This window comes from Callithrix jacchus, chromosome 7 (assembly GCF_049354715.1).
Source record: "Callithrix jacchus isolate 240 chromosome 7, calJac240_pri, whole genome shotgun sequence".
Taxonomy (NCBI): Eukaryota; Metazoa; Chordata; class Mammalia; order Primates; family Cebidae; genus Callithrix; species Callithrix jacchus.
The window spans coordinates 24,749,490-24,777,178 of NC_133508.1; the positions used below are offsets into that span (position 1 = coordinate 24,749,490).

Here is a 27,689-nt window from a genome sequence, read left to right on the forward strand (position 1 = left end):
AATAAGACTTAACTGTGACTAAAGTGACAAGGAATGGCCTCTGCAACACAAATGGGAGGCTAAGAATAATTTGCCATTTTAGCTTTGCTTATATACTTAGATATTTTGTAGAGAAATCTAGGCTGGTAGTTGGTGTTGTCTTTTTGGGGTGGTGGGTGGGGGTGGTTGACTTATTTCTCCTCTCATTTCCTTTATTTGACTATTAGCAATTTTACAATTTTTTAAATTGTAATAAAATACACATAATGTAAGGTTACCATCTTAACCATTTTAAAGTGTATAGTTCAATGGCATGAAGTATATTCATATTGATATGCAGCCAATCTCCAGAATGTTTTCATCTAAAACTGAAACTCGGTATCCATTCACCAACAGCTCTCCATCCTCCCAGCCCCGCAGTCCCCCAGCCCCCCAGCCCCTAGCAACAACCATTCTACTTTCTGTCTCTGTGAGTTTGACTGTTCTAGACAACTCATGTAGCTAAAATCATATACCTACTAAAAGTGTTTGGATTTTTCTGTGGCTGGATTATTTCATTTAGCACAACATCCTTAAGGTTCATGTATGTTGTAGCATGTTTCAGAATTTTCTTCCTTTTTAAGGCTGAATAATATTCTATTGTCTGTCTATACATTTTATTTATTCATTCATCTGTCAATGGACATTTGGGTTTCATTAGCTTTTTTTTTTTTTTTTTTTGAGACTGGGTTTCACTCATTGCCAAGGCTGGAGTGCAATGGCACGATCTCGGCTCACAGCATCTTCTGCGTCTCAGGTTCACCGACCTCAGGTGATCTGCCTACCTTGGCCTCCCAAAGTGCTGGGATTAAGGGATAACCACCACGCCCAGCTTACTATTGGCTTTTTTTTTTTTTTTTTTTTTTTGAGACAGAGTCTTGCTCTGTCATCCAGGCTGAAGTGCAGTGGTGTGATCTCAGCTCACTGAAACCTCTGCCTCCTGTGTTCAAGCAATTCTCATGCCACAGCCTCTGAAGTATCTGGGTCCACAGGCATGCACCACCACATCCAGCTAATTTTTGCATTTTAGTAGAGAGGGGGTTTTGCCATGTTGGCTAGGCTGGTCTCGAACTCCTGACCTAAAATGATCCTCCCACCTCAGCCTCCCAAAATATTGGGACTACAGGCATGAGCCACCACAACTGCCCAGGTTTTACTGGTTTTAATCAAGATAATATGCAAATACTACTTTTGTCCATCTGATGATGTCTCAATAAAGCCATTTTAGAATCTGAAGATACTTCCTAGTTAAATTATTACTATTGTTAACAACCGAATGTTGGCTTAGCAATTGTTAAGGCATATAAGAGCAGTCCACATAAATGACATAGAAATACATGACAGTGATTAATCACTCACTAGTCTTGATACCTCATAGCTTCCTCACTTCAAGTTTAGACAGGTGCAGGGGTCATAAAAAAAAGCCAAAAGATTAAGGTTGCAACCACTTGGTGAGGGATGTCTGCTTTCTCGAAACGATAGCCCTCTACCCAGCACCATGAAAAGTGTGTTTTTCATGGACATTTTCAGGCCTCTAAGCTTGAGGTGTGGGTTTATGTTCTGAAGGATGCATTGCGTGATCTTTCTCACCAAACTCTCTCAAACCCTCCACTAGATAAACACCTAGAGGTCTGGAAAGTGGGACTGGAGGGAGCCATTGAGATTTTTTTAACATCCTCTTGTCCTGGAGTATTTTCCTTCCTCCACACTTTCCTCACATTTCTCAGAGAAAAAGAAAAAATGGAAGCTTGGTTATTTGTGTGTACATATGTGCCAGCTTTGACTACGCTTGGCTCTAGGTGAGGGGGAGATTAATTGTTGGGCTTATGCCCATGGAAAAAGCCAGAAGGCTTACATCACAATTTTTATTTTTTTAATATTTTGTTTTCATAGCTGGGGATTACTCTGTTGGCATGAGAGTATGAATGTCTCCCATGACAGGGAGAGAGAATGAAAAAATGTACTAGGATAAAAGAGGGAGTACTAATTAAAACCACAAAAGCAATGCAAACATATGTTAAAAGATACAACAAATTCCGTGTCAGTTTCATGAAGAAATGCTTTGAGGTTTTTCCCCCCCAAACTTTGTTGAGTATAATTGACAAAAACTTCACGTATTTAAGGTGTATGACATGACAATTTTATATACAAATACAGTGTGAAATGGTTACCACAACCAAATTAATAAATCCATCCATCATCACACATAGTTACCATCCTTTGAGTTTTAAGGTGAATTAATGGAATGCATGTCATTCATATGCATATTCATATGCATGTTATTTGCATATATTCCTTGACTTAAGAAAATTGCTATATAATTGAAAGATGATTACTAATCATATGAACTTAAGATACAATTATTCTCATCTGGTGGGGCACAGTGGCTCACACCTGTAATCCCAGCACTTTGGGAGGCTGAGGTGGGTAGATCACTTGAGAGCAGGAGTTCGAGACCAGCCTGGCCAACTTGGTGAAACCCCATTACTAAACATACAAAATTAGCCAGGCATGGTGGCACGAACCTGTGATCCCAGTTACTCGGGAGGCTAAGACAGGAGAATCACTTCAACCTGGGAGACTGAGGTTGCTGTGAGCCAAGATCCCACCACTGCACTCTAGCCTGGGTGACAGAGTGAGACCCTGCCACAGAAATAAATAAATAAATAAATAAAAATTTCTTATCCTATAAGGATTACCAGTAAATTTACTTCCAAAATATAGATGTTATTCTAGTTCATTGCAATACTCACATTATAGACTCTACTAATTTAATAACTATATATTAAATGGTGAAAATTTCATTGCAGATAAATTATAAATAAATATAAGTCCTAATATGTAATCCATTAGGAAATAAAATTCTAAATTTAATGCTAAAAATTATTTTGTGATTTTGGTAAAATTTACCTAAAGATAAAGGGAAGATTTTAAATTTGTTTAAAAATGGAAAGTTAATAAAATCTTGGGGAAAAAGAAGAAATGTACACATATCAGGCAAGCCCACTACTGCATGTTCCATAGAATCTTATAGATAATGGAGCTCAAGAATAAGCAGGCTAAATTTTCACACCCATCCCCCAAGTAGGTGAATCTTTGGGGATTTTCTTTCAGAGACATTTAGGGCCCCAGCAAAGACTGGGTAGTGTTATGAGCAAGTTACTACTCCGCAGGGTAGACTCAAGCATTCAAAAAGAGCTGGGGGCTAGGTACAGCGGATCCTGCCTACAATCCCAGAGCTTTGGGAGGCCAAGGTAGGAAGATCATTTGAGACCAGGAGTTTAAGACCAGCCTGGGCAACATAGTGAGATTCCCATTTTTCTACAAAACGTTTAAAAATTTTGCCTATAGTTTCAGTTAGTTGGGAGGCTGAAATGGGATCACTTGACCAGGAATTCAAGGCTGCAGTAAGCCATGATCATGTTCTGCCACTGACCCCCAGCCAGGGCAACAGAATAAGGCTGTGTCTCAAAAAAAAAAAAAAGATAGATCTAAGAGCTCGTATTTTTTGTAGAAGGTTACATTGAGTTGAGTGTGAATGGATGCATGTTAACTTACTGATTTTGTTTGTGAAGAACATGTAACCTGGTCATTTGAAAGAAAAAAAAATGACTACCAGAATGAACCAAGGTATAATATAGAGAAATCCCTCTGGCTTTGATCCTCTAATATCTGCTTGTCCTCTGGCAAGATTTTTGAGTGAGAATGAGCAAAGCGAAGGTATTTGTTGGGCAACAACTATACACCAGACACTGAAGTTATTTCATTTATTCCTGACCACAGCTCTGTATACGTTACAGAGTTGTTTTCCCATCTTACAGACAAGGAGACTGTGGTTCACTCAGGCTAAGTTATTTGGCAGACGGTACATCTAGAACAGCCTGTTTCCAAGCCTGTGTCCTTCACAAAACACCTTCCTTTGCCTGGCCAGTCTGGTGGAGCCTCCTATAACCGGAGGCTGTGGGGTGCTGGTGGGATTGTAAACATTAGAGAGTGCATGCCAAAAACTGAAAGCCATTAAGGAAAATGAGTCACTTTCTGGATGCATTAGCTTATGAGAGCTTCGTGGAGAAATAAAGTATAGGAACGATTTTTCTTCTTAAAAAGAAAAGAATATCTCTCTGGAGTAGAGATTGTTGGCAAGTTCATGTATAATCATGGTCAGTAGAAAAGAAATCTAAGCAGTAATGAAAAGCTTGTGTACTTAGAATGCCTTTAACCCAGTGAGCTGAAGAGTAGGCCTTTGGAGGAATGACATTGGTTGGAGGTGGAGTTGGGGCAGGAATGGAATCCTGGTCCTAGAGGGAAAGACAGGTAAAAGAAAATGAGACCATTGAAAGCAGCCATGATGCATGGTTACTCTTCACCCCTGGGTAAGGTGGTATAAATTGCTTTCGTTTTGCCCCCTGTCCCCCAAATCATTTTTTTAAAGAAGGAGAAGAAAATATTTTCAAGGGAAAACATTACCTTTTGGCTCTAGGCATAGAAGCCTCAGAAGCTGAAAGCAGTGTTATATTTTTATATGCCGCAGATGCTTCCTGGTATTAAAACAGTGACCTGGCTCCCAAACAATCACAGCATCAACACTGAAGGAGAACATTCTTGTGATTCGTGTAATTCCAGGAGCAGACGTGGGGTAGCTTTTACAAAACTAGGATGAAGGGAGGCAGTCTGGTTTAGATCACGAACTACTCAAAGAAAAGTAATTGACATGACTTTGATTGTATGCTAAGATCATTTTCATTGCATTCTAGTTCTGAGACAGTATCGTACATAACCTCCTTAGTCTGTGTGCATTTTGAAAGGTCCTTGTGTTGATGGCTTGCTTTTGATGTGTTTTCATGATCCGTTCAGACTACCCAAGCCATAGGACATCAGTAATTAAGAAAAACTCTCCCTTTGGAGAAGAATCAAGAAGATTCTGCTTCTGTTATTTAATTTTTAACATAGCTAAAGGAATGCAGTAAACTCTTTTTACCCATTAGTAATTGACTTTGAAATAGGATATGTCTATCATTTGGAGTCTACAAGTAAGTCTCAAGAGAAACTTCGTGAAACAGATTGATCCTAAACTTCCCGCTTGCATTCATGGAAGTGAGCTGACAAGAAATACACAGTGTGAGGAAGTGGTGGGTGAGAAAAAACAGCTAACTGATAAGATCTTAATTGCAAGGGTTATGTTCGTGGTGGATCATACCTAATGGGTCATGTATTTCAACTATGGTTTTTTGAAAAAGGGATTATGCATCTTTTTTTTTTTTTTTTTTTGAGAAGGAGTTTCGCTCTTATTACCCAGGCTGGAGTGCAATGGCGCCATCTCGGCTCACCGCAACCTCCGCCTCCTGGGTTCAGGCAATTCTCCTGCCTCAGCCTCCTGAGTAGCTGGGATTACAGGCATGCATCACCATGCCCAGCTAATTTTTTGTATTTTTAGTAGAGATGGGGCTTCACCATGTTGACCAGGGTGGTCTCGATCTCTTGACCTCATGATCCACCTGCCTCATTCTCCCAAGTGCTCGGATTACAGGCTTGAGCCACCACGCCCGGCCCTTTTTTTTTTTTTTTTTTTTTTTTTTCTGAGACAGAGTCTCATTCTCTCACCCAGGCTGGAGTGCAAGTGGTGCAATCTCAGCTCACTGCAACCTCCGCCTCCTTTCAAGCAGTTCTCATGCCTCAGCCTCCCAAGTAGCTGGACTTACAGGCGTGTGACCGTATGCCCAGCTAATTTTTGTATTTTTAGTAGAGATAGAGCTTCTGCGTGTTGGCCAGGTTGGTCTGAAACTCCTGACCTCAAGTGATCTGCCCTCCTCGGCCTCCCAAAGTTTTGGGATTACAGGCATGAGTCACCATGCCTGGCCAGTGATTATGCATCTTGTAAATCAATTCTTGGAATCTAACTTCCAAAATTTCTATCTGGCTTTCTCTCTTCCCCTCTAAGAGACTGTATCTTCCTCCCTGCCCTGGGCTTTTTTCTTTTCTAGAGATCCTGGTAGTGGTCATGACCATGCACTTTATGGCACATCCAAAGTCATTGTTTGTGCATGTCCTCCTTTAGTCATTCCCCAGTGTGGGTGGATTTAGCTGTGTGATATGCTGAATCCTGCTACCCACTGTGCAATGGAGGGATCAGAGTCTTGTAGAAGAGGGAGAGCTGGAGAGCCAGGGAGAATACAGGACCTTTCTTCACCTTGGGTTGAGGCTGAACTCATGAAAGACAATGAAGCAAGAAATAATTTCCTTTTGCACCCATTTTTTCATTTATGGGCCCCATTTCCTGCATCTTAGCAAAATCTCTCTTCAGAAAGGGTTCCAGACTTAGTAGGAGTAAATTGACCTATCTGATGGGGCTGCTGTTCGGTTTCTCTGAGCCATGTTTGAACTTTTAGTAATGAAGTCCACAGTCCCTGTGTAGCTTACCAAGCAACTGTGGATTTGCAGGGTGTGGCCGGCAGGTTCCTGGAATGAGATGGGTCCTGGTTCCCTTAATGTCACTCATCACCCTCCATAGTCTATCCAGAAGCCTCCACCCTGCCTGTTCACAGGTCTGACCCTGTCCTATGGTTGATGGGCAGAGCAGGGTTTCACATATGCCAGTGTCTGGTAACACAACGGGGGACCCACCAGAGACACCTCACACAGGAGCACTTTTCTGGCCAGGCTGTTTTTCCTCATCTTTCAACAGTGAGTGTTGGCCGTCAGTGTGGCGCTCTTCACTCCCAAGTGAAGCTTGCCTTTCCCCTCTGCCACGTTGCAGGCTCTGCTAGGGTGGAAAAGAGGTCAGCAAACGAACTCACAGTAACGCTAAGCACTGGATGAAGTTTTCACTATTAGTCTTTTTAGCTGACTCGAGAACTGCACTGTGAATGGGAGGTGGGTTGGCTCTCTGAGTTCATCTTTTAAAGGGTTCATTGGAAGCCAATCTTCTTTCAGGTGTTTCACATGCAATACTCATGAATCACGTGATATATTTGCATTGATGTGCAACTGATTGCAAGGTATGTATGTATACTTTAGGTGGAAACTTAAAAACCTTGCTTTGCCCTTCTCATAAATGGGCTTGCTGATCTGCCTATTATAGATTATGGTGGCTAAAGCACCAACCTTCCATTAAAAAGTGTAATCTTTTTTTATGTCAACCAATCAAACGTTCCATCTGTTGAGACTCCACTCTCTGCTCTGGATTTTGGAACAACTCAGCCAAGGTTATTCTTGCTCAGCAATCTTGCCTTGAAAGAGTGAGTTACTGTTCCCAGAGGCAAAGACACTGCTTCTTGATGATATGCAAGTGGGATTTATTAGCTTTGTGAAGGAAGCGGGAGGGCATCGTGATATATCATAATACTTGGTAAATTATGAGAGGGACTGGGGAAAGCGGTGTCAGAAAGAAAGGGATTCCTTGCCAGATGTCCCGAAGAGTTGAACTACCATGAAGAAAATAATCTGAAAATATGAGTGACCTTCTCAACTTTATCCTAAACCCCCGTGCCTTAAAGTGCAAGGCAACAGAGGAAATCTGGCTTTATAGGGGTTTGCAGGTAGATGTGGGGGAGGGTGTCAGGTCAATTCCTCAGGGGCTTCCCAAGGCAGTGCTAGAGAGCAAAAGGAGTGCCAAGGCCTCCCAAGAACCCTCGAGTGACCCCACATCCCTCTACATCAGCTCCAGACCCACAGCAGCCTTTTGGGACTTCTAGGTGAAAGCTGAGATAGAGATGCTGTGTCCTGGATGTGCTCAGACAAGCCAGGGGCACTCATATCGGTGGTGCGGTTTCCTCTTTTGCAAAGGACAGGAGATAGAGCCACCTAGGCAGGTGTCCCAGATGAAAATGGCTGTGAAATAACAGTGTCACCCTAATACCCATTTGGACCTCATTATGGCAAAAACCACCTTTACCACAGCACTCTATTTTGTTTGTTACAATCTCTGTTTTTCTTTCTCTTTCAAACATATTTCTCATTAGATTTATTCCATTGCGAATTTTCATCTTATTTCTTTGATTATCCAGCAGGAGGGGGGGTTCTAGGAAGCTCCACAATAACTTTTTTTTTGCCCTTCTTCTGGCAGAGCACTTGGTAATCTTCTTAAATGTTTTTTGAAAGCCTTTTAATGACTCCACTCAGTGCCCTGCTGATCATTCATGAACTACAGTTGTACATCAGATCTAAAAGTTCCATATTTATGACGATAAAAAAGAGCTATAAGATTTTTAATTTTGCTGAGGGGCTATTTTCTCTCCCTCTCTCGATGCGACTCAGTTTTTCAGTGTAGGGCCAGAGGCTGTTTGTGTACTCAGACTATGTTTTCAACTTTTGCTCTTGATTTTTCCAGGCAATCAGCAAAGTCTGTTTAGAGTTGAATTGTTATGAGCATACATTCTATTTTAATTCACTGTAATTAGAGGGATGAGCATTACACTTCTTTAAGAACTCCTAGAAGTCAATCTTCTGATTTCCAGAGATCAAAATCTTATTTCATGAACAAAAAATGTGACTGGATATGAAAAATGGCAATCATTAAATGTTCTTCCAGCTGGCAGAGTGTATGAACTCTGCTCCAGTGACTTCAAAATCATGCTGCAGAGCTGTGGCTGGGTTTTCTGATTGTTTCTCAACAGATTGTCTTTCTCAAATGCAATGTTAAAAGTAATAATTTGTCCTCAGTTTGGTTGTGTTTATTATGATGATGATTGAACACATGAACTGCCAATTGATGATGGCCCATGTTCCTGGTCTGTTTAAGTAACATCAACTCATCTTCAAATTTAAGAAATGGTAGATAGCACTCTCTTATTTGATAGCTGCTAGCCCTGAAATGGAACTGTCATAAATAGTGTTTGTGAAAAGGCAGAGTTCCCTGACTTCCCTCACAGGACATGAGACAGGGGTGTGGCTTGTTGGTCTGGCTGCCAAGCACTCAAACCCCTTGCAGGAAGGGAAGCACGCAGATAGGCAGATGCAGAAACGCAGGCGAGTGCTTTTGGACTCTGGCCCCACAGTAGCATCTAGGGGTGGGTGCCTGCAACTCCCAGAGCTGCAGTGGGTGTGTTACTTTGCTCTGTTAGCTCTGCCATCCAGACAATTTAAGTGCTAACCAGCTCAGTGCTCTCTTGGTATCTGGGTCCTTGTCCTGCATCCAGGAAGAATCAGTTCACACAGACAAATTGAAGGATGATAAATGTGGGGGATTTTATTGCCAGATCAAGGTGACTCTCAGAAAGATGGATGGGGAGCTGGAGAGGGGATGGAGTAGGAAGATGATCTTCCCATGGAATTCAGCCGTCCTGGAAACAGTCTCCTCTCTGACCATTCCTAGCCAAACTCCTCTCAATGTTCAGATGTTCCTTCTCTTCTCTCCTTTGCTGCACCGCTCTTCTGCTTGTGGAGCCTGAGATTTGGGGTTTATATAGGTACAGGATAGGGAGGCATGGCAGACCAAAAAAGACAACATTTGGGCACAGACACAGGGATGCCTGTTCCCATTTAGGGCCATGGGTTTCCAGACTTAAGGGTGAGGCTTTTGCCAGGAAACCGCTCCCTTCTACCCAATATTTCCCTGCCTCCTGTCCATATCATTTGTACAAGAAAGCATTTTTCTCTCAATAAAGCTCATCAGTTTTCACAGAATAATTTTTAGCCCCTAAATTATTTTTGGCTGTCTCCAGAGATTAATGGGTCAGAAGCTTGAAGATGAGGCCAGAGTTCAGCACTGAGCTGTCTCAGGTGACATAGACTGGTGAGGGCAGGCACGTTGGCTGAGCTCAGTTCCTGGAGCTTGCGGTCAGAGGAGGTTGCAGCTCTGTAAGCAGGTGGGCCTCAACATCTCAGGATAGCAAGTCTCACAGCCAGGTCCCCAGCGGGGGATGCAGATGCTAACATCTGCCACATTGTCTTCAGTCGTCTATCTTAGTTTCAGCTGCTGCAACAAATACAATAGACTTGGGGGCTTAAATGACAGAATTTTATTTCTCATAGTTCTGGAGTCTAGATGTCCAAGAGCAGGTGCCAGGATGATCAGGTTCTGGTGACAACCCTCTTCCTAGTTTGTAGACCACTGTCTTCTTGCTGTGTCCTCACATGGAGAGAAAAAAACGTCTGTCTCATGACTCTTTTAAAAAGGACGTTAGCCTGGGTGCGGTGGCTCACGGCTGTAATCCCAACACTTTGGGAGGCCAAGGCAGGTGGATCACAAGGTCAGGAGTTCAAGACCAGCCTGGCCAACATGGTGAAACCCATGTTTACTCAAAATAAAAAATAAAAAAATGAGCTGGGCATGGTGTCATGCACCTGTAATCCCAGCTACTTGGGAGGCTGAGGCAAGAGAATTGCTTGAACTGGGACCCAGGAGACGGAGGTTGCAGTGAGCCAAGATTGTGCCACTGCACTCCAGCCTGGGCTACAGAGCGAGACTCTCTCTCACACACAAGAAAAGGACACTAATCCCATCACAAGGGCTCCGCTCTCGTGATCAAATCACACCCTAAAAGCCCCACTTCCAAACACCATCACATTGGAGATTAGGGCTTTAACGTGAAATTTGGGGTTGGGGGCACTAACATTCAGTCCATGGCACTTGTGAACTGAAGCCAAGGGTAGGTCTTCTGTCCCCAGAGTTGATCAGCCTGAGATGGGCATAGCAAGTCCTCATTCTTTGGCAGCAAAACATTTTAGGCTCTCTTTCTTTTGTGCACAACTTAAGCTTCTCATGCTTAATAAGAGCATCATTTTATTATTTTTAGAGCTTTATAGTTAACAGTGCTTTCACCAGTTTACTTCATTTGCGCTTTCTGGTGACCATTGTGAAGTAGGTGGGATGATTATTGCCATTCTGCAGACTCAGAAAGTGAGCGTTCATGGTTTAATTGCCCCAGTAAAAAGCCTGATGCTGGATTAAGTAATTTATTCAAAGTAAAACCGTAATGAGTGCTGAACCTACATCTTGAACTCAGGTCCTTCTGACTGCAGGTCCTTCCCATGGGCATTTAGATCTTTGCAAAAAGTACTTAGAGCTCTTGCCTGTTAGTCTAGGCCTTCCTTGATAATAACCTTGTGGGGGAGACCTCTAGGGTGGCCAAGGATGTTAGGAGGTTGCTGTGGTTCGAATGTGTCCCTCAAAGTTCATGTGTTGGAAACTTAATCCCCAATGCAATAGTGTTGAGAGATGGGACTATAAGAGATGACTAGATTCTGAGGCACAACCCACAGGAGTGAATTAATTCTGTTTCTTGGAAGTGGGTTAGAAAAGAATTCATTTAGGCCCCTCCATCTCACTCACACACATGCTGCCTTGCCCTTCCACCATCAACCATGGGATGGCACAGCAAGAAGGCCCTCGCCAGATGCTGACAGCTTGGTACCAGACTTCCAGCATCTAGATCCATGAGGAGTGAATTGCTTTTCTTTATAAATTACCCAGGCTGTGGTATTCTGTTATGGCAATACAATACGGACTAAAACAGAGGCCATCTGTGTGTAAAGCAACTTAAAGCTAAGACTTGCCATAAAGGTTTAATCCAAGTCTTCATTTTAATGCTAAGGAAATTGAGATAAATGCGTAAGTTACATTGAGTTTGAGGCAGGACCTGAGCTAGAACTTGGTCTCAGACTCTCAGCCCAGTGCTCTCCACATCACTGAGCCTTACCTCTCCCTCATAGTGTAGCAAGATAAGATGCCCCATAGGTTCCACTGTCAGCCATTATGGAAACTTTCGGGGTAGACATTGTGTGAAGGCCAGCCCTCACCCACTGTAGGTAGAGGAAGACAAGACACTCGGAAGCATCCCTCAGCTGCCGCCTGTGCCTGGAGTGGTACGAATCACCCTGCTTCGGAGGCAGGCTGGTCAGAATCTGTGAGTTTGTATGCTCTGGGCCTGTTTTCTCTGGAAGAAAAGGGGGAATCAGAAGTGCATTCTGGACTAGCTTCACTCAATCATCCTAAGTCTTATCCCATCTCTTCTCCCTATTAAAATTCTTACTTTTGGCCAGGCCCAAGCTTGAGAAGACCACTCCTAAAGCAAGTCCCCTTCGGACTAGGGCCTGGGCAAGGCTTCACTGGCACCAGCCATCCCCGCACAAAGCCTAATTCCCCCACAGCAGCACACCCGCAGGCAGCTATTGAAGCCAGGATGGAATGTCTTACAATACAAAGCCTTTGTAATAATGAGAGGAAAATAGAAACCAGAGGTTTGGGAGCTGTTTTTTTTCCTTGGGGGGTTCTGAGTATTTTTGTTTAACTTTAGTTTCGTGTTCCAAGGAAGGGGTGTTTTAGTGAAAATTGTGAAGGGAAACTCTGCCAAACAGAAATTCCATATAGGATGAGTATTTTCCTCCTTTCAAGGTGTGAGAGCGGCCAAGAAGCAATAACGCATAGGGGGTCGGGGTGATATATTGGAATGCTCTTGGCGGGAGTGTGGTTAGTGTCTGGAAGTGAGTCCCAGCAGGTTGGCTGGTGAGGCCCCCGTGAGCACTGGGCCTGATCCGGGCCTGCAGAGTGTGCAGGCTTGCTTGAGGCTGTAGGCACCGCTGCCTGGGCCATGCACCTAAACTTCTACTGTCAGGAGGTAAGCCCCCACATCAGGCAAGCTGCACAAAGCCAAGGCTCCCTAGAACCAATGCCGCCTTCGAGCCTTTCATTTGTTCATTCTGTAAGTGATGGATGTGGGTATGAAGATATTCATGCCTTTGTGATTCTCAGCATGGATGTGGATGAAGATATTCACGCCTTTGTGATCATTACATTGCAATGTGTGTGTGCAAGGGGATACAGACAGATGAGAATGAGTAAAGTATCTAGTGTGTTAAGGGGTTTTAAATGTTATGGAGGCAAAAATAAGCAGAATTCTCGAGGAACTGGTCATCCTGATGTCCATGGGCTGCACTTGATTGGGGCAGTTCTGAGAGTATCTGTCACCCTTGTAGAGATGACCAGAGTTAACTCTTAACAGGCGCTTTGTAGAACACTAGGCGGGGATACTTCCATTTCACTCTTTATTATCTGGGAATGGAGAGGCTTAGGAAAGAACTCTGAGGTCTGGGAATGAGATACCTGTCCTCCTGTAGTTAACCAATATGTTTGTTCATTTTATAGTGTTGTATTTGTATGAGAATATTAACTATTTCAAAGTTCTCATGAATCTATTGCATCATTTTAATCTCATATCGAAGTAGGAAGGGTGGATATTGAGACACAAAATTGAAGATGAATGACTGTGCTGTGGCATGGGATGTCCAATCAGGACAGTGGCCATACACAGTGGTTGGTCCTAGTGAAAACTGTCCGAATATTCTCCTTGTATATGACAGGTTTGCTGTGAAATTTGTTTTTTGTTGTTGTTGTTGTTGTTGTTTGTATGCAATGGCAAGGTCACACAAATAATCTTGTCACCTTTCAAACTCACTACTTTGAAAGCCAGCACTCCATTGTATGTATGTATGTGTGTGTGTATACATATATACATACACACATATGCTCCATTGTATGTATATATAGAATATATACATATATATATATTATACTCCATTTGTGTATGTGTGTGTATATATATATAGACACATATACATATGGAGTGTGTATATATACATGTATATATACACATATATACATACACAAAGTATACTTGTTTGCTTTTTTGTATATATATTCCATTGTATGTGTATATACATATACATATAGAATGTGTACATATGCATGTATATATATACATACACACAAAATATACTTGTTTTGTTTTTTATAAATCAGTCTCCTTACTTTGACCCATGAGAACAGGGGCACACAGGAGTTTAGACATATCCACTGGCCACATAGTACCTGAGATCTGTGAATGAGTTCACAGTCATTCTGTAAATAGTTAGCCAATGTGTTTGTTCATTCTAATACTTTCTTTCTCCTTTTCTTCTTCTTCTTCTTTTTTTTTAAATTTGAGATAGCATCTCTCTCTGTCTCCTAGGCTCTTGGCTCACTGCACCCTCCACCTCCTGAGTTCCAGTGATTCTCGTGCCCCAGCCTACTGAGTAGCCGGGACTATCAGTGTGCACTACAATGCCCAACATATTTTTTGTGTGTTTTTAGTAAAGACGAGGTCTCATCATATTGGCCAAGCTGTCTCCAACTCCTGACCTTAAGTGATCTGCCTGCCTTAACCTCCCAAATTGCTGGGATTACAGGCATGAGGCCTGGCTTATCTTTCATTTACATGAGAATATTATTTCAAATTGCTCATAAATCTGTATTACTGTGTGTCAGATGTTGGCTTTAGCATTTTTCTCAAGTTATTTCATACAACAAAGTGTAATATAAACATTGTTATTACTTTGTCATGAATGAGGAAACTATATGAAACAAGCTTCAGGTAATATGCCCAAAGTCTCACAGATAGAAAGTGGTGAAAATGAGGCTTAAGCCCAGTTCTTTCTCTTTCTGGAAGTTATAATCTCAACCAGTATCCTATATTCACTGTAAGATTACTTATGATCCTAGAATTTCTTAGGAAATTAGAAACTCTTAGAATTAGAAGCTCTTGAGATATCTTCCCTGAATTCTTTTTCGTTATATGTTGCTGCTTTTCAGTTTATTTACCCTTTAAAGTCTCTGAGACCTTATATTTTATTATTGTTATATCAACTATGAATCTTAGAGTGACTTACAAGGTCTCACCAGGCTACATAATTTTATTCTATCTTTAAATATTTTAAACAGTTAGAAAAGGAATTATATTACAATTAGATTTCTAAATTGAGTAACTATTTTTTTAACCCCAAATAATGAGAAATTACTTTGCTCCTCTGGTTACTGATAGACTGTGTATCTTTAGGATAAAATTACTTTTTTTTTTTTTCCCAGATGAAGTGTCACTGTCACCCAGGCTAGCAAGCAATGGCACCATCTGGGTTCACTGCAACCTCTGTCTTCCGAGTTCAAATGATTCTTGTGCCTCAGCTTCCCAAGGAGCTGGGATTACAGGCACATGCTATCACCCCGCTAATTTTTTATATTTTTGGTAGAGATGGGGTTTCATCATGTTGGCCAGGCTGGTCTTAAACTCCTGGCCCACACTGGCCTCCCAAAGTACTGGGATTACAGGTATGAACCACCGTGCTCAGCCAAGACAGAATTACTTTTAAGACTATTTCTTTAACTTGGGATATTTCCCTAAGACCCAACCAAAGGTCTTGTTGTATCCTTTAGTTTTTTGTCACAGGGGCTACTAACTTTTTATCCTTCAGTGGTAACTTTATGAAATCTACTAGACTTGCAGCAATCAATTCTTTCCCTTCTATTATGGGCTTTAATTATGCAAACAGTCAGCCTCTTACAGTTTTTTCACAGACTGGTTATAGTCAGCCCAAGTGAGTTTGAGCCAGGGGCTCTGGGAGGCATTTGGAGAGGATGAAGATTCACCCAAAGCAATTGGTTGACCTGTGACTTGTTTCCTCCTGATTTGGGATTTCAGCTGCCTCCTTTGATTTTGCTGGAGACTGTATCGTACTTGCTAGGTTCAGGGCACCCCCTTGTGGTGCAACTGATATGTAATCAACGTGAGGAAACAAAATGATGGCCAGATGAGGAGCACGCATGTAGATATGATTTTATTGCTCTTCCCATTTTAAAATTTCTCAAATCAACCAGTTTTTCTCCTGTTGTTTCAAATTCATCAGTAGCTATTTATATCATATTCAATGCTAAGTGTTTTTTTTTTTTGCAGGTAGAAACGAATCAGAAAAGCAAGCACAAATAATTTAATGCTAAATCTTAGGTGAGTTTAAGAGTTTTTTATTGCAAAAGTAATCATGGATACTCTAGGAATGTTAGAAATAGATTAAGAGTGGGAGAATTATTTACACTCTCATGCCCCACATAGAATACCTGTGTTAATATTTTGGTGTATATCCTTCTCCTACGTTTTTCTAGGCGTATAGACTCAAAGGAAAGAAACCACATGCCACAAGCACATGCCACTTTTGTTCTTAGTTATCTTATTTTATTTTTTAGACAGGGTCTCACATTGTCACCAGGGCTAGAGTATAGTGGCTTAATCATAGGTCACTGAGCCTCAACCTCCCCAGACTCGGGTAATCCTCCCACCTCAGTCTCCAAAGTAGTTGATACTATCAGCAGATACCACCATGCCCAGCTAATTTTTGTATTACTTGTAAAGATGAGGTTGCACCATATATCCCAGGCTGGTCTTGAACTCTTGGGCTCAAGCGATCCTCCCACCTTGGCCTCCCAAATTGCTGAGATTACAGGTGTGAGCCACAGCACCCAGCCCATTTTTTTCTAATACAGTTTTATCCATTTAATTATAAGTGTGAACTTATTTCCCTCCTGTTACAAGATAGCTACTTCATTGCATGTGGTTGCTTAGTTTTGTTGGTTCTACCATGTGCATGCAAACACCATACCATGCAGGGCCTCCTTATGGATTATTGTAGATTATTTCCTTAGGGTACACTATTAGAAATAGAATGGCTGAATCAAAAGGATACGCAAAATTGTATTGTTGTTCATTTATTTAAATAGAGCATCTTTTTGAGAATGCAATTTGTTTTTTAATCTTCAGGTTCCTAACGTTTGCATCCTTAGTCTGCGTTAGGAATTCTGTACAGTGTCTTACATCCCCGTAAGTCATTTCATCCTCCTAGCAACCTATTATGATCTATTGCTACACCAAATTACTAATGAGGAAAGTGGGGCTTAAGGAAATTAAATAGCTGTTATAGGACTTCCAAAGCAGGGAGACAGTAGGCTTTCAGATATTTGATAAAAATAGCACTTTGCGTTGCTTGAATCTTGAACTAAGTGGAAATTAATACTAAACATTCTCCACTGGTAAAATAGAGGATAAGGATATTAACAGTAAAAGAAAAGAAGAAGAAAAGGAAATATGCTTCCATAGATTTAGAAACATGAGTAACAACCTAAGCTAAGGCTTTGGTGATTAGATCTTCATGTTGGAAGATATATTGGATGGCTCAGTGATTGCTATGTAATTACAAACTCTAGACAGCTTGTAATACAGGGATCTTTCATGAGATCTTACATTTTTTTATGAATATATTTTCGTTTACCACGGTTAGTCTCCTAACTGGTTAAATTGTTTCCAGAGAGTCACAAGTTGATTCTATGTAGAGTGACATCAGACAGTCTTTAATTTCTGGGCCAGGCATGGTGGCTTATGCCTATAATCCCAGCACTTTGAGATGCCAAGGTGGGCAGATCACTTGAGGCCAGGAGTTCAACACCAGCCTGGCCAACATGGCAAAACCCTGTCTCTACTAAAAATATAAAAATTAGCCAGGCAGAGGTTGCAGTGAGCTGAGATCATGCCGCTGCACTCTAGCCTGGGCAATAGAGTAAAGCTCTATCTCAAATTTTAAAAAAAAGAAACATTTTAAATTTGTGAACAAAAGTGGAACTTTGGGTGAGTGCTTCAATTTTAACAGCCACTAAAGTGCCCTGCCGTCTGCCTTTGTTGCTCCCTAGAGATCAGCATTTCACTTTTTCCCACCTTTACTGATACTTTTCTTTCTGCCTTGTTATAGAATTATATTTATTATAGAAAACTCTGAAATAGATATAGCAAAAAAAAAGAAAATAAATATCGCTTGCCATTCAGACCGTTGTAAATACTGTGCGTGTGTTGCTCATTTTTGGCTCTCTCTGCTACATCCGTGCCTTGGGGGTTTACCCAATATTTGTTATTCTTGAGCAACTCTCCTCAGACCCATCAGCATGAGGAAAGACATTCTGAACCCCTTTCCCTTCCTGCCACTCTCAGCCTTGCAAAGAGATCTCAAGTGCCATTCAGTATAACAGCAATGTCTGAAGTTTATTTTTGCATTTTCTTATGATAGCCAATGAATTTATTAGGAGTTTTTGAGACAATAAATGCTATTCTGTTTAATTTTTACAGTTTTATTATTTTTGCCATTCTTTGAGGTAGTTGAGTCTTCCCGTTTCCTCAGTAACATTCCTTTAATAATTTGTTTTTTTCTTGAAAATAGAGTCTCACTCTGTTGCCCAGTCTGGAGTGCAGTGGCACAATCTCAGTTCACTGCAACCTCCACGTCCCAGGCTCAAGCAATCCTCCCACCTTAGCCTCGCAAGTTGCTAAGACTTCAGACATGTGCCACTATATCCAGCTAATTTTTGTATTTTTTGTACAGATGGGATCTCAGTGTGTTGTCCAAGCTGGTCTTGCACTCCTGGCTTCAAGCAATCTGCCCATCTCAGCCTCCCAAAGTGCTAGGATTACAGGAATGGGCTACCGCACCTGTCCCATTCTTTTAATCTTGATCTAACCTCTTTATATGTGATAAGCTACCAATTATCATTAAAAAGTGAAAATACTCATCTCAGGTCTCACCCACTCTTTTTTTTTTTTTTTTTTTTTTTTTTTGAGACAGTTTTGCTCTTGTTGCTTAGGCTGGAGTGCAGTGGTACAGTCTTGGCTCCCTGCAACCTCCACCTCCTGGATTCAAGCAAGTCTCCTTCAGCCTCCCAAGTAGCTGGAATTACAGGTGCCCACCACCGTGTCCAGCTAATTTTTGTATTTTTAATAGAGACGGGGGTTCACCTTGTTGGCCAGGCTGGTCTTGAGCTCCTGAGCTCAGGCAATCCACCTGCCTTGGCCTCCCCAAAGTGCTGGGATTACAGGTGTGAGCCACCATGCCTGGCCACCCATTCTTATTTTTTAAGAACAATTTTCTGTTTTTTAGTCAAAGCCATAAATCAAGCTTCTAAATTCTACACACTTGATTTAGCAGGTATATGTGAGAAGCCTAATAAAAACCCGTTTTCATTTTTATTTCTCTTATTGTTGGGCTCAAAACTTGTAGGGCTCAAAACCTTTTCCAGACAGATGGAACCTACTAAGAAATAAAAAACAGTGCTCAGCGAGCTTCATTAAATCCTGAGAAAACGTATCTGTGATCATAGGATTCTGCGGCCTCAAGTCCGTGAGCTTCTTCCATTGCATCTTCTGAGAAGAGCTTCCTGCCTCTCCACCGCCCAGGGCCTTTCCTGCTCTGAGGCTGGTAGAGTCTTCCCGCTTCTAGGTTTCTGTGACCTCAGTTAGCAAAGGCAGGAAAAAAATACAACAGTTAGAGTTGGGATTTGCTCCAAAGTTTGGAGGCTTTGAGCAATTGTGTGTTTCTCTTGCCCCTAATTTCTTTCTTTCTTTTTGTTCAAGACAGGATTTCTCTCTGTTGCCCAGGCTGGAGTTTAGTGGTGTGATCATAGCTCACTCTACTCCCCACAGTCTTGACCTCCTGAGCTCAAGTGATCCTCCCACCTCAGCCTCCTGAGTAGCTGGGACTATAAGTGCTTGCCACCATGCCCAGCTAATTTTTTTCTTTCATTTTTTTTGTGGTAGTGAGGGTCTCCCTATGTTGTGCAGGCTGGTCTCAAACTGCTGGCCTCAAGCAATCCTCCCTTCTCAGCCCCCCAAAGTGCTGGGATTACAGGAGTGGGCCACTTCACCTGTCCTCCCCTAAATTCTTGACTTTCGGATGATATTTGCCTAAAAAGCAATGGCTGTAGTGACTTTCCTTGTCCCCTTTCTCCAGGTATTTGGTTTTCTTTGTTCTAAGTTCCTCTTATAAGAATCACCTAGCAGAGAGTGGTTGGTCTTTTTATTCTTCCTGGAAGCCTCACTGGGTCTCTGGTCTCTTCCAGGACCCCCTTTCATTTCTCCACAAGGCTGTGGCTGTCCTGGTCCGCCGTCCCCAGCCCGTGTTACAAATAGAAATGCTCTGTGATTTTTCTGTGCTTCCTTTTTTCCTTTTTTCTGTGCATAGTAGCTCTTCAAATCTATCATTCTGTTTTTATCTCACATTTTTATTTACCATGCACCTGCGGGACTTTATTATTTGTGGTTTACTTCAGGGTAGTTCTTTCACAGTTGGTGAAGGCTATAAACTTCAGAGCAGAGAATCAGAGGGCCCTAAGCAACTCTCACCTTTATAGTGAGACTGTGTTCACCTAGAAAAGGCTTTTTATGAGGTCATTTCAGCTCATCATTTTTCGAATAGTGTCACTCCCTTTTTCTCTTAAAGATCTCTTCAAGTTCTTTTACCTTTTTTTTTTAACCCCTATGTGCATCTTGAGTTTTTGCCTGGAGACCTGTCATTTGTCTTTTTGGCTTTTGAATATAGCCATCAGTGTTCAAATGTTCTTTTCCTGTTAGTGGATGCTTATGTCTGATACGGGTGGGACTAAGTTCTAAATAATATACACACATATATGTAATCTATACACAATGGTGATATGGATCATGGATATTATATAAGTCAATTATCAAGGTACTTAGAGGCTCCTATATGTTAATAGTCCATATGGATATATCTATATGCATACGCAGTAAGATATGCAGCTATGGCACCCCATTGGCTGATTTTGGGTACAACAGGTAGTCACTCTCCTTGCATGAGGATTATAGAAATTTTCATTTGTTAAGGCACGAGAAATATTTTACTGCCATGAGTTTTTTTGTTTTGCTTTGTTTTAAGTTAAGTTGCTCAAAAATAAGTCAGATGCAGTGGCTCGCAACTGTAATTCCAGCACTCTGGGAGGCCGAAGCAGGCAAATCACTTGAGGTCAGGAGTTTAAGATCAGCCTGGTCAACATGGTGAAACCCCATCTCTACTAAATATACAAAAATTACCATGTGTGATGGTAGATGCCTGTAATCCCACCTACTCGGGAGGCTGGGGCAGAAGAATCACTTTAACTCAGGAAACAGAGGGTGCAGTGAGCCAAGATTGTGCCACTGCACTCCAGCATGGGTGACAGAGTGAGACTTTTCTCTCAAAAAAAAAAAAAAAAAAGGTCAGTGGGATCAATGAGAATTAAAATATTTAAATACTGGCATAGTAAGCAAGCCTTGTAAACTGACAGTATATTCCACGATCCACCAGGTTTGAATACTAGAATTCGTGCCCTGAATTAAACAGTGCAGATCTTCTGTTCCTGTATGTATTCACCTTGGGTGTGTCATCCTGCATGGCAAAGCCTGGGCAGACAGCACTGCACTCACAGGTCTGCTCTTGTAGTGCAACCCAGTGGCTAGTGATCCCAGGGCCAGTGACAATCAAGATGGCAGCCTGGGTCATCACCACTAGACTGCATTCTGGCTAAGAAAGGTATTTCATTTGGGTTGGACAGGCTCTTAGTAAGTCCTCTGCATCTCTGGGTCAACCTCAGGGACAGTGCGTCAACATAACACATTCTCCAGTTATACAAGGTAAATTCAGAAGTACGTATGGCAGGATATTCAGGGGGCAAACCGATTGCTAGTTAAGGCTTCAACACATCTTTATAAAATATAAGGATGTCAAATACAACTGTAATCATTTTTCTTTCTTTTAGGGGTAGAAGAGTTAACTGTGCTACATTTTCATCATGAATAAATAGGTGGTCCATTTGGTCAACCTATTCTTTTTCTCGTCCATGTTTTCACCCCTTTGCTTTTCTATTTCTTTCTTGTTTTCTCCTGGTCCACAGGCTTTGAAGGGCATGCTGATCTCTCTCCAGGCAGAACTTGACATTCAAAGGTACTTGATGAAAATTGCATCGTCTCAGCGAGTTAGTACTCTACCTGTTCTTTTTCTGCATTGAGTTGCGCCCTCATCCTGCACCTTTTTTCCCCACCTGCGAGTGGCTTTCTAATCAGTGTCAGTGACTAAACCAGATGCCTGCCCTTTTCGCTGTTTACCCCAATCCCAATCCCTGATTCAAAACTATCAGAGCCAACTGCTTGCAGCATTCTGAAATATGTGCATTTCTAAAAAGTATGAGCGTCAGTATTAAAATGAACACTAATTGCATGCTTGCTTTTAAATATTTCATTTGCTCTCCACAGATTGGATTGTGGAATCAGCAGTAATGCAACAGCAAGCTGGAGATATTTGAATACTTGTTTGAAAAGCAAGCATCTCTATGCAGAGATCCCATCCTTGCCAGATTGCTCAGGCAGAACGCTCATGGCAGTAAAACAGAAGCCTGCATCACTCGGACAATCCCAAAACGCTGTCACCCTGCTTTGCCCAGTTCCAATGTATTCCATGTTGGGACCAGATCATTTTACTTATAGACATTTTAATAATGATCACAATGCAAATGAACACATTTCTATGGAACTTATATGCACCAGGCACTGTTCTAAGTGCCTTACAGGCATTAACTTCTCACAGCAACCCTCTGGGGTAGGTATACTATGATCCCCACTTTACAGATGAGGTGATTGAGGCCCAGAGAAGTTAAGTAACTTGCCCAAGATCACACAGCTAATTAATGGCTATGCTTAGGAGATGTTCACCCATCTGGCTTTTGTACAAAGGTGATCTCCTTCCCTTTGGTCTGTCATCAGTGACCATGCTTATCTCTTTACCTTCCCCTTCCTAATAATCAGTCTCAGTGATCTCTTTTTAGTGTAGCAAGCTGAATCTAGAAAGCCCCTTCACAAGCAAATAAACATAAAAGTTTAAGTTTAGAAACTAAAGAGAATTGTCATATCCCATATCATCCCAATTCTAATGGGCATTTATCCTTCATTTTTTCCATGAAAATGTGAGTCATTTTCACATTCCTATAATTCATGCAAAGTAGAGGCATCTTTGTGATTTCCTAGCACATGTATTCTGTGCTAAGTAAAAATGCAGAAAGGGAGAAGAAGGGCATCGTGAGCTCTTCCCTGTGACTTCACACCCGGCCATTAACCATCTTCCTACTTTCAGGATATAGATTTAACATAGCCCAGTGGGATTTTCCCATCATAAGTAGTACAGAGTTTGGGATTCCCTCCCACTATTCTTTTTTAATACTGTTTGAAACAAATAAATCTTCAGGACTGACTTCTTTTCTTTTTTTTTTTTCCATATCAGCAAATAATTGAATATCTGAGCATTGTCTTAAAGTGCTTTTTTTTGGTATTTATAAGCAAGTTAAATTATAATGCTGTTTTTTGGAGATGGAATAGGATGAAGGTTAAGGTTGGAAATTGAAGATTTTTTTTTCCCCTTTAGTAAATGAGTAATTCTCAGATCCTGTGCACATGTCAAGTTCTGTTTTGAAATGGGATGTAACTATTTACCTATCTCACAAGCCCAAGAAAGGCATGGTGGGTCCATTAGAGGGTTGTTTGTACCCTTCTCCTCTCCCAAGGGATCCCACAGGCTGTGGGACTTCCTGAGTACAGTTGGGAGCTGAGCCATCTAGAATCACTTGCTGAGAGTAATACCAGCTTACTACCTAAGGATGGCTAAATGCTTGGCATCGTTTATGATTCACCAATTGCTGTCCCATGCAACGTTTTTCCAGTTACTCCTTACTTTGTCAAATAGGTATTCTGATTATTTTATGAAAGAGAGAACTGAGGTTCAGAAAGGTTTCATATGGCATTGCACCCTGAGTTCATGGCAGGATGGGAGTCTGCTTTTCATAAAATAACTGGATAAAAACAGTAAGTTCTTTTATGATAAATTTTGTCTTCTGTCTGGCTCTTCAAACACTGATATTCTTTCCTATAGCAGTACTGGAAGATCAGAATCTTTGGCGCAGAAAGCTTGTTAGAACTTTGACAAGGTGTTTGTTTCTTTTCATTTCAAAATAATTCCAGTGAAATTGGGCAGGTGGTGGTGGTTGTTTTGGGCTGTGGGGATGGGGAATATGTTTGAAATTAGCAGGGAACTCTGTTTCCAGGACGTATGGGGAGGGAGGATCTAAGGATCTGTGTCCATAAGCTCAGAGCCTTGGTGACCCCAGGAACGCACAAGAGTTCCTCTGGTCCAGCTCCCTGCGGCCTTCTCCAGTGTGGGGTAGTGAGGACATCATAGGATCTCCCATGGCACAGCCCAAACCCTCACTGAGGGTGAGGGTCTTTGCTATCAAGGAAAGCCTCTTTGGTTTGGCAGCAATGCAGTTAAGCTTTAGGGGCACCATCCTGTGGCTTGGGATCCCACATCCTCTCCATAAAGCACTGAAGCCTCGGTTGCAGAGATGAGCTTAAGAATGGCTTTTGTTAAGGGGGCCTTCTAAGGTGTGTACTTAGCACCATGTTGTGCTGGTTGTATTCTACTGGAAATTTCAAAGGCTACAAGCAGGTTCTTTTCCTTTTATCAGTATAATAACAGCAATCAACCACACAGACACCTTTTATCCTATAGCCTTTTAAAGTGCATTCCTGACTCTCTGAATTACAAAAGCATCTGCAGCCTGGCTCAGAACTCAACCAATGAGGACTTTGGGAGCCAAAGCCTGTCCAACTTGTTGCTTATTTATAAAGCATTACTTTTCTTGTTTCAGAGAGAAAGGAAAAAAGGATAAATTAACTGCTTTATTCAAGGCAACTTGCAATAAAAAGACATCTACTTTAGCTTGGACATTAAACTTAGTTTCAAGCTTCCTGACGTACATACATCACATAATTCTCATTACGACAAGGTAATACTAATCCTTCAGGAAGCAAAATTATTTTCCTTGTTTTAAATTCTAAAGGAAACATGGTTCATGCCTTTATAAAAGGTATGTTGATCCACATAGTAGGCAGGACTAACAAGTAGACAGCAGTATTCTTCATCTGGCTTTTGTTTTCCTTAGAGACAGGATCTCCCTGTGTTACCCAGGCTGGAGTACAGTGCCATGATCATAGCTCACTGCAAGCCTCGAACTGCCAAGTTCAAGGGATCCTCCCACTACAGGTGTACGCCACTACTCCTGGCTAATTTTCATGTTTTTTTTTATAGCGTTGGGATCTCACTATGTTGTCCAGGCTGGTCTCAAACTCCTGGCCTTATTTATCCTCCTTCCTCAGCCTCTCAAAGTGGGAGTATAGATGTAAGCCACCACGCCTAGCCAAGGCTTTTAATTTTGTATTGGCAAAATGAAAAGAGGAACATATCCCTAAATAAAAATTGCATGAATGTATTTCTGAAAGGGGTGAAGGTCAGACTTGGAACTTTTGATGATCTAATTTTCTAACTTGGTAGAAGGATGCTAAATGGAGACTAAGGCAGAGGTAGGCTTTATTTTCTTTAAATAGCTGTTATCTCATTCTGGCTTTGGGGAGGAGTCAGAGAGCAGCAGCCAGTTCGAGGTGGTATTTCAATAGAGTCCATATCACGTTACAGGTAAGCCAGGAGGCAGGCACGTGGCAGGTTGATGTCTAATCCTGGAGTTGAGAAGGCCACCCTGCCACTGATCTGATAACAACTCCTGTCTCCTCTGCAAGGCAACAGATTTAGTAGCTTTTATAGGCAGAACCAAACCTTTCAAGGGAAAAAAAAGAATACTGTATCATCTACAGTGAAGAAGATGAAAGGTAGAAAATATCTGGGGGATCATAGAAAATTGCTAAAATTACAAATTTACCTGGAATCAAATTTTAAGAGCCTTTAGATTAAATTACTGTAATGGAATCAGAACTACAGATGTGGAAGTCTGCCTCTTTAAAAGGTGGAGTGCAATCTGCATGTCCAAAACTGATTTAATGGCTTTGGTGCTTCTTTCTTAACTGTATCTTTTTGTAGATTTGGAAGTTCTTGTGATTCTGGATTCTTGCCAAATATTGCATGGCATGAAAATGAAAATGTATTTCCCTTTCCACGTTTTCCCTGTGCATTTGTGTTCTTGTTCTGGCGGCCATCTCTGAGGACAAATTCTTAAACCTAGAATCCAATCATACAGAATACACAAGCGAAGAACAATCTATGGGACTGTGGGATCAATGTCATGCTCGCTACCTCGGGGACGGGATCAATTGTCCCCTAAACCTCAGCATTTTGCATTATACCCATGTAGCAAACTTGCACACTAAAGTAAATCGAAATCTGAAACAAAAGGTGAAATTATTAAGAAAAGAAAGTATGCTACTCGTAATGCCACCATCAAAAGAAAACTAGTGCTGATATTTGGCTACACTGTGTTCATTTACTACATTATACCAAAAATTCCTTTAAGACATCTTTATTATAAATGTAGTAGCAGTCTAGAGTATGCATACATTGTAATTTGTTAACCAGCTTTCCCAATTGTTTCTTGATTTATTTATTCTCTTAAAGATGTAATATGTACATATTTGCTTCCTGACACTCCAGTACAAGAACTAAACTACCACTTTTCTTAATTTTCCCAAATCAAACTAATCTATTCAGCAATTATTGAGAAATTCATTCTCATCGTATTAAGAGGAAGCATCGTCCCCTCACTTGGAGTCATAAGGAAATCATGGGGAGCTTGTCCAGTCCAATGAAACCAAGCCAGGGCCTCTGATTCTCCTGGGACTCATAGTGAATTGCCTTCCATGCAGCCTGTTTGCAGCCAGGTTTATGGGGACCTTTGTCAAGTATCCTAAGTGTGAGCAGCTGGTTTCAGCCACTCTAAGCATTTCACACTTCCATCCTCCCAGTTGTGGGTTACTTTTTGCAAATTGAATACAAGTCTTCCCAACTTCAAGAGCACCAGCACCACCACTGACAACAAAACTGCCACCCTCTTCTTGATTCTGGGAAGTTGTCCATTCCCCTCCTCCTACCCAGTTGGAAACTTCCTCCTTTCCCCTTCTGGAGGCAAGTCCAGATTCCTTTTCCAAATACTTTTACCTTTTAACACCAATTTAGTGAGAGTCTTCAGAGTGGCCTCTGTAGTATGGAGATACCATTAATAACCCTTCCCTGTGGGAGGACCTTAGAACTCAAAGGCTTGACAGTTTCCCAGGAGGTGATGGCTAGGAGCAGAAGTTTCATAAATTTTTTGTTTGTTTCTGACAACCACATGGACAAGGTAAATTGACGATATCTCAGGAGATGAATCTGACACACATAATACACGATGGAGAGTACTCGAGTAGTGTGGTGCTTCTTACAATAAGGAAGCATCCTTTTCTGCACAGAGGTGTCCTTGTCATTTATTTGTTTGCAGCTGTAGGAGGGTAGGGGGCTTTGCAGGGTGATGGTGGTTGGCAGAGGGGACCTGCCTGGCTCACTTTGCTCCACGCAGTGGATGCCTCAGTGCAGGGATGACTGTGGCTGGCTCAAGATGAGCCACCCATGGGCAGTGGGTACTGGGCATCACTGCCCTTTCATCTTTCCAATCTGATAATGAAATAATGCACACAGAGAAGGAAAATATGGAAACAAAAGGTGCAGTAGTACTTTGCCCAACTGCTGAATCATCTGATTTCCATCCAGAACAAATGCCATTCTGTTTTCACAGGTGAAAATCATGAATGATGTCTGGGTAGGCTTTCGATGGAAAAGGGAGAAAAGAGTTGAAATATTAGCCTTGAAGAAACAGGATATAAACTGAGTGTATCAGGGATAATTCATCAAAATAAATCCTAGAGAAAATGCTTCCCCTTTGTCCAAGTCAGGAAAGAGCAATACCAATTTCAGAGCTCAACTTAAAGTAGGAGAGACATGAGAATCTCAGATATGCACAGCTGGAAGTTGGCACTAAAACGGGGTTAGTGACTGTCGATCTATCTTATTGTGAGGCCCACAAGTTCCTGGTTACTAGTAAGCCTGGCACGAATCCACAGACTGCTCACATGCAATATCCAGGTGTCCACTAAACACTCGATTTTGTGTGTGTATATATTGTACTGTACATTAACAGCAGGACCCTCCACTGCCTGCACCCAAGGTTTCTGTTAAAAACAGAAGCAGATGATTTATTCTCC

The 27,689-nt window shown here is 41.6% G+C and overlaps 1 protein-coding gene across 1 annotated transcript in view; it reads left to right on the forward strand.

The window, feature by feature from the left end:
• The window catches only part of KIAA1217 (KIAA1217 ortholog), an 820,488-nt gene that overhangs the window by 617,581 nt on the left and 175,218 nt on the right, over positions 1-27,689 (forward strand). The window contains 1 exon segment of the mRNA XM_009000044.5: positions 21,518-21,598. Within this exon segment, the coding sequence (XP_008998292.5) occupies positions 21,518-21,598 (81 nt within the window).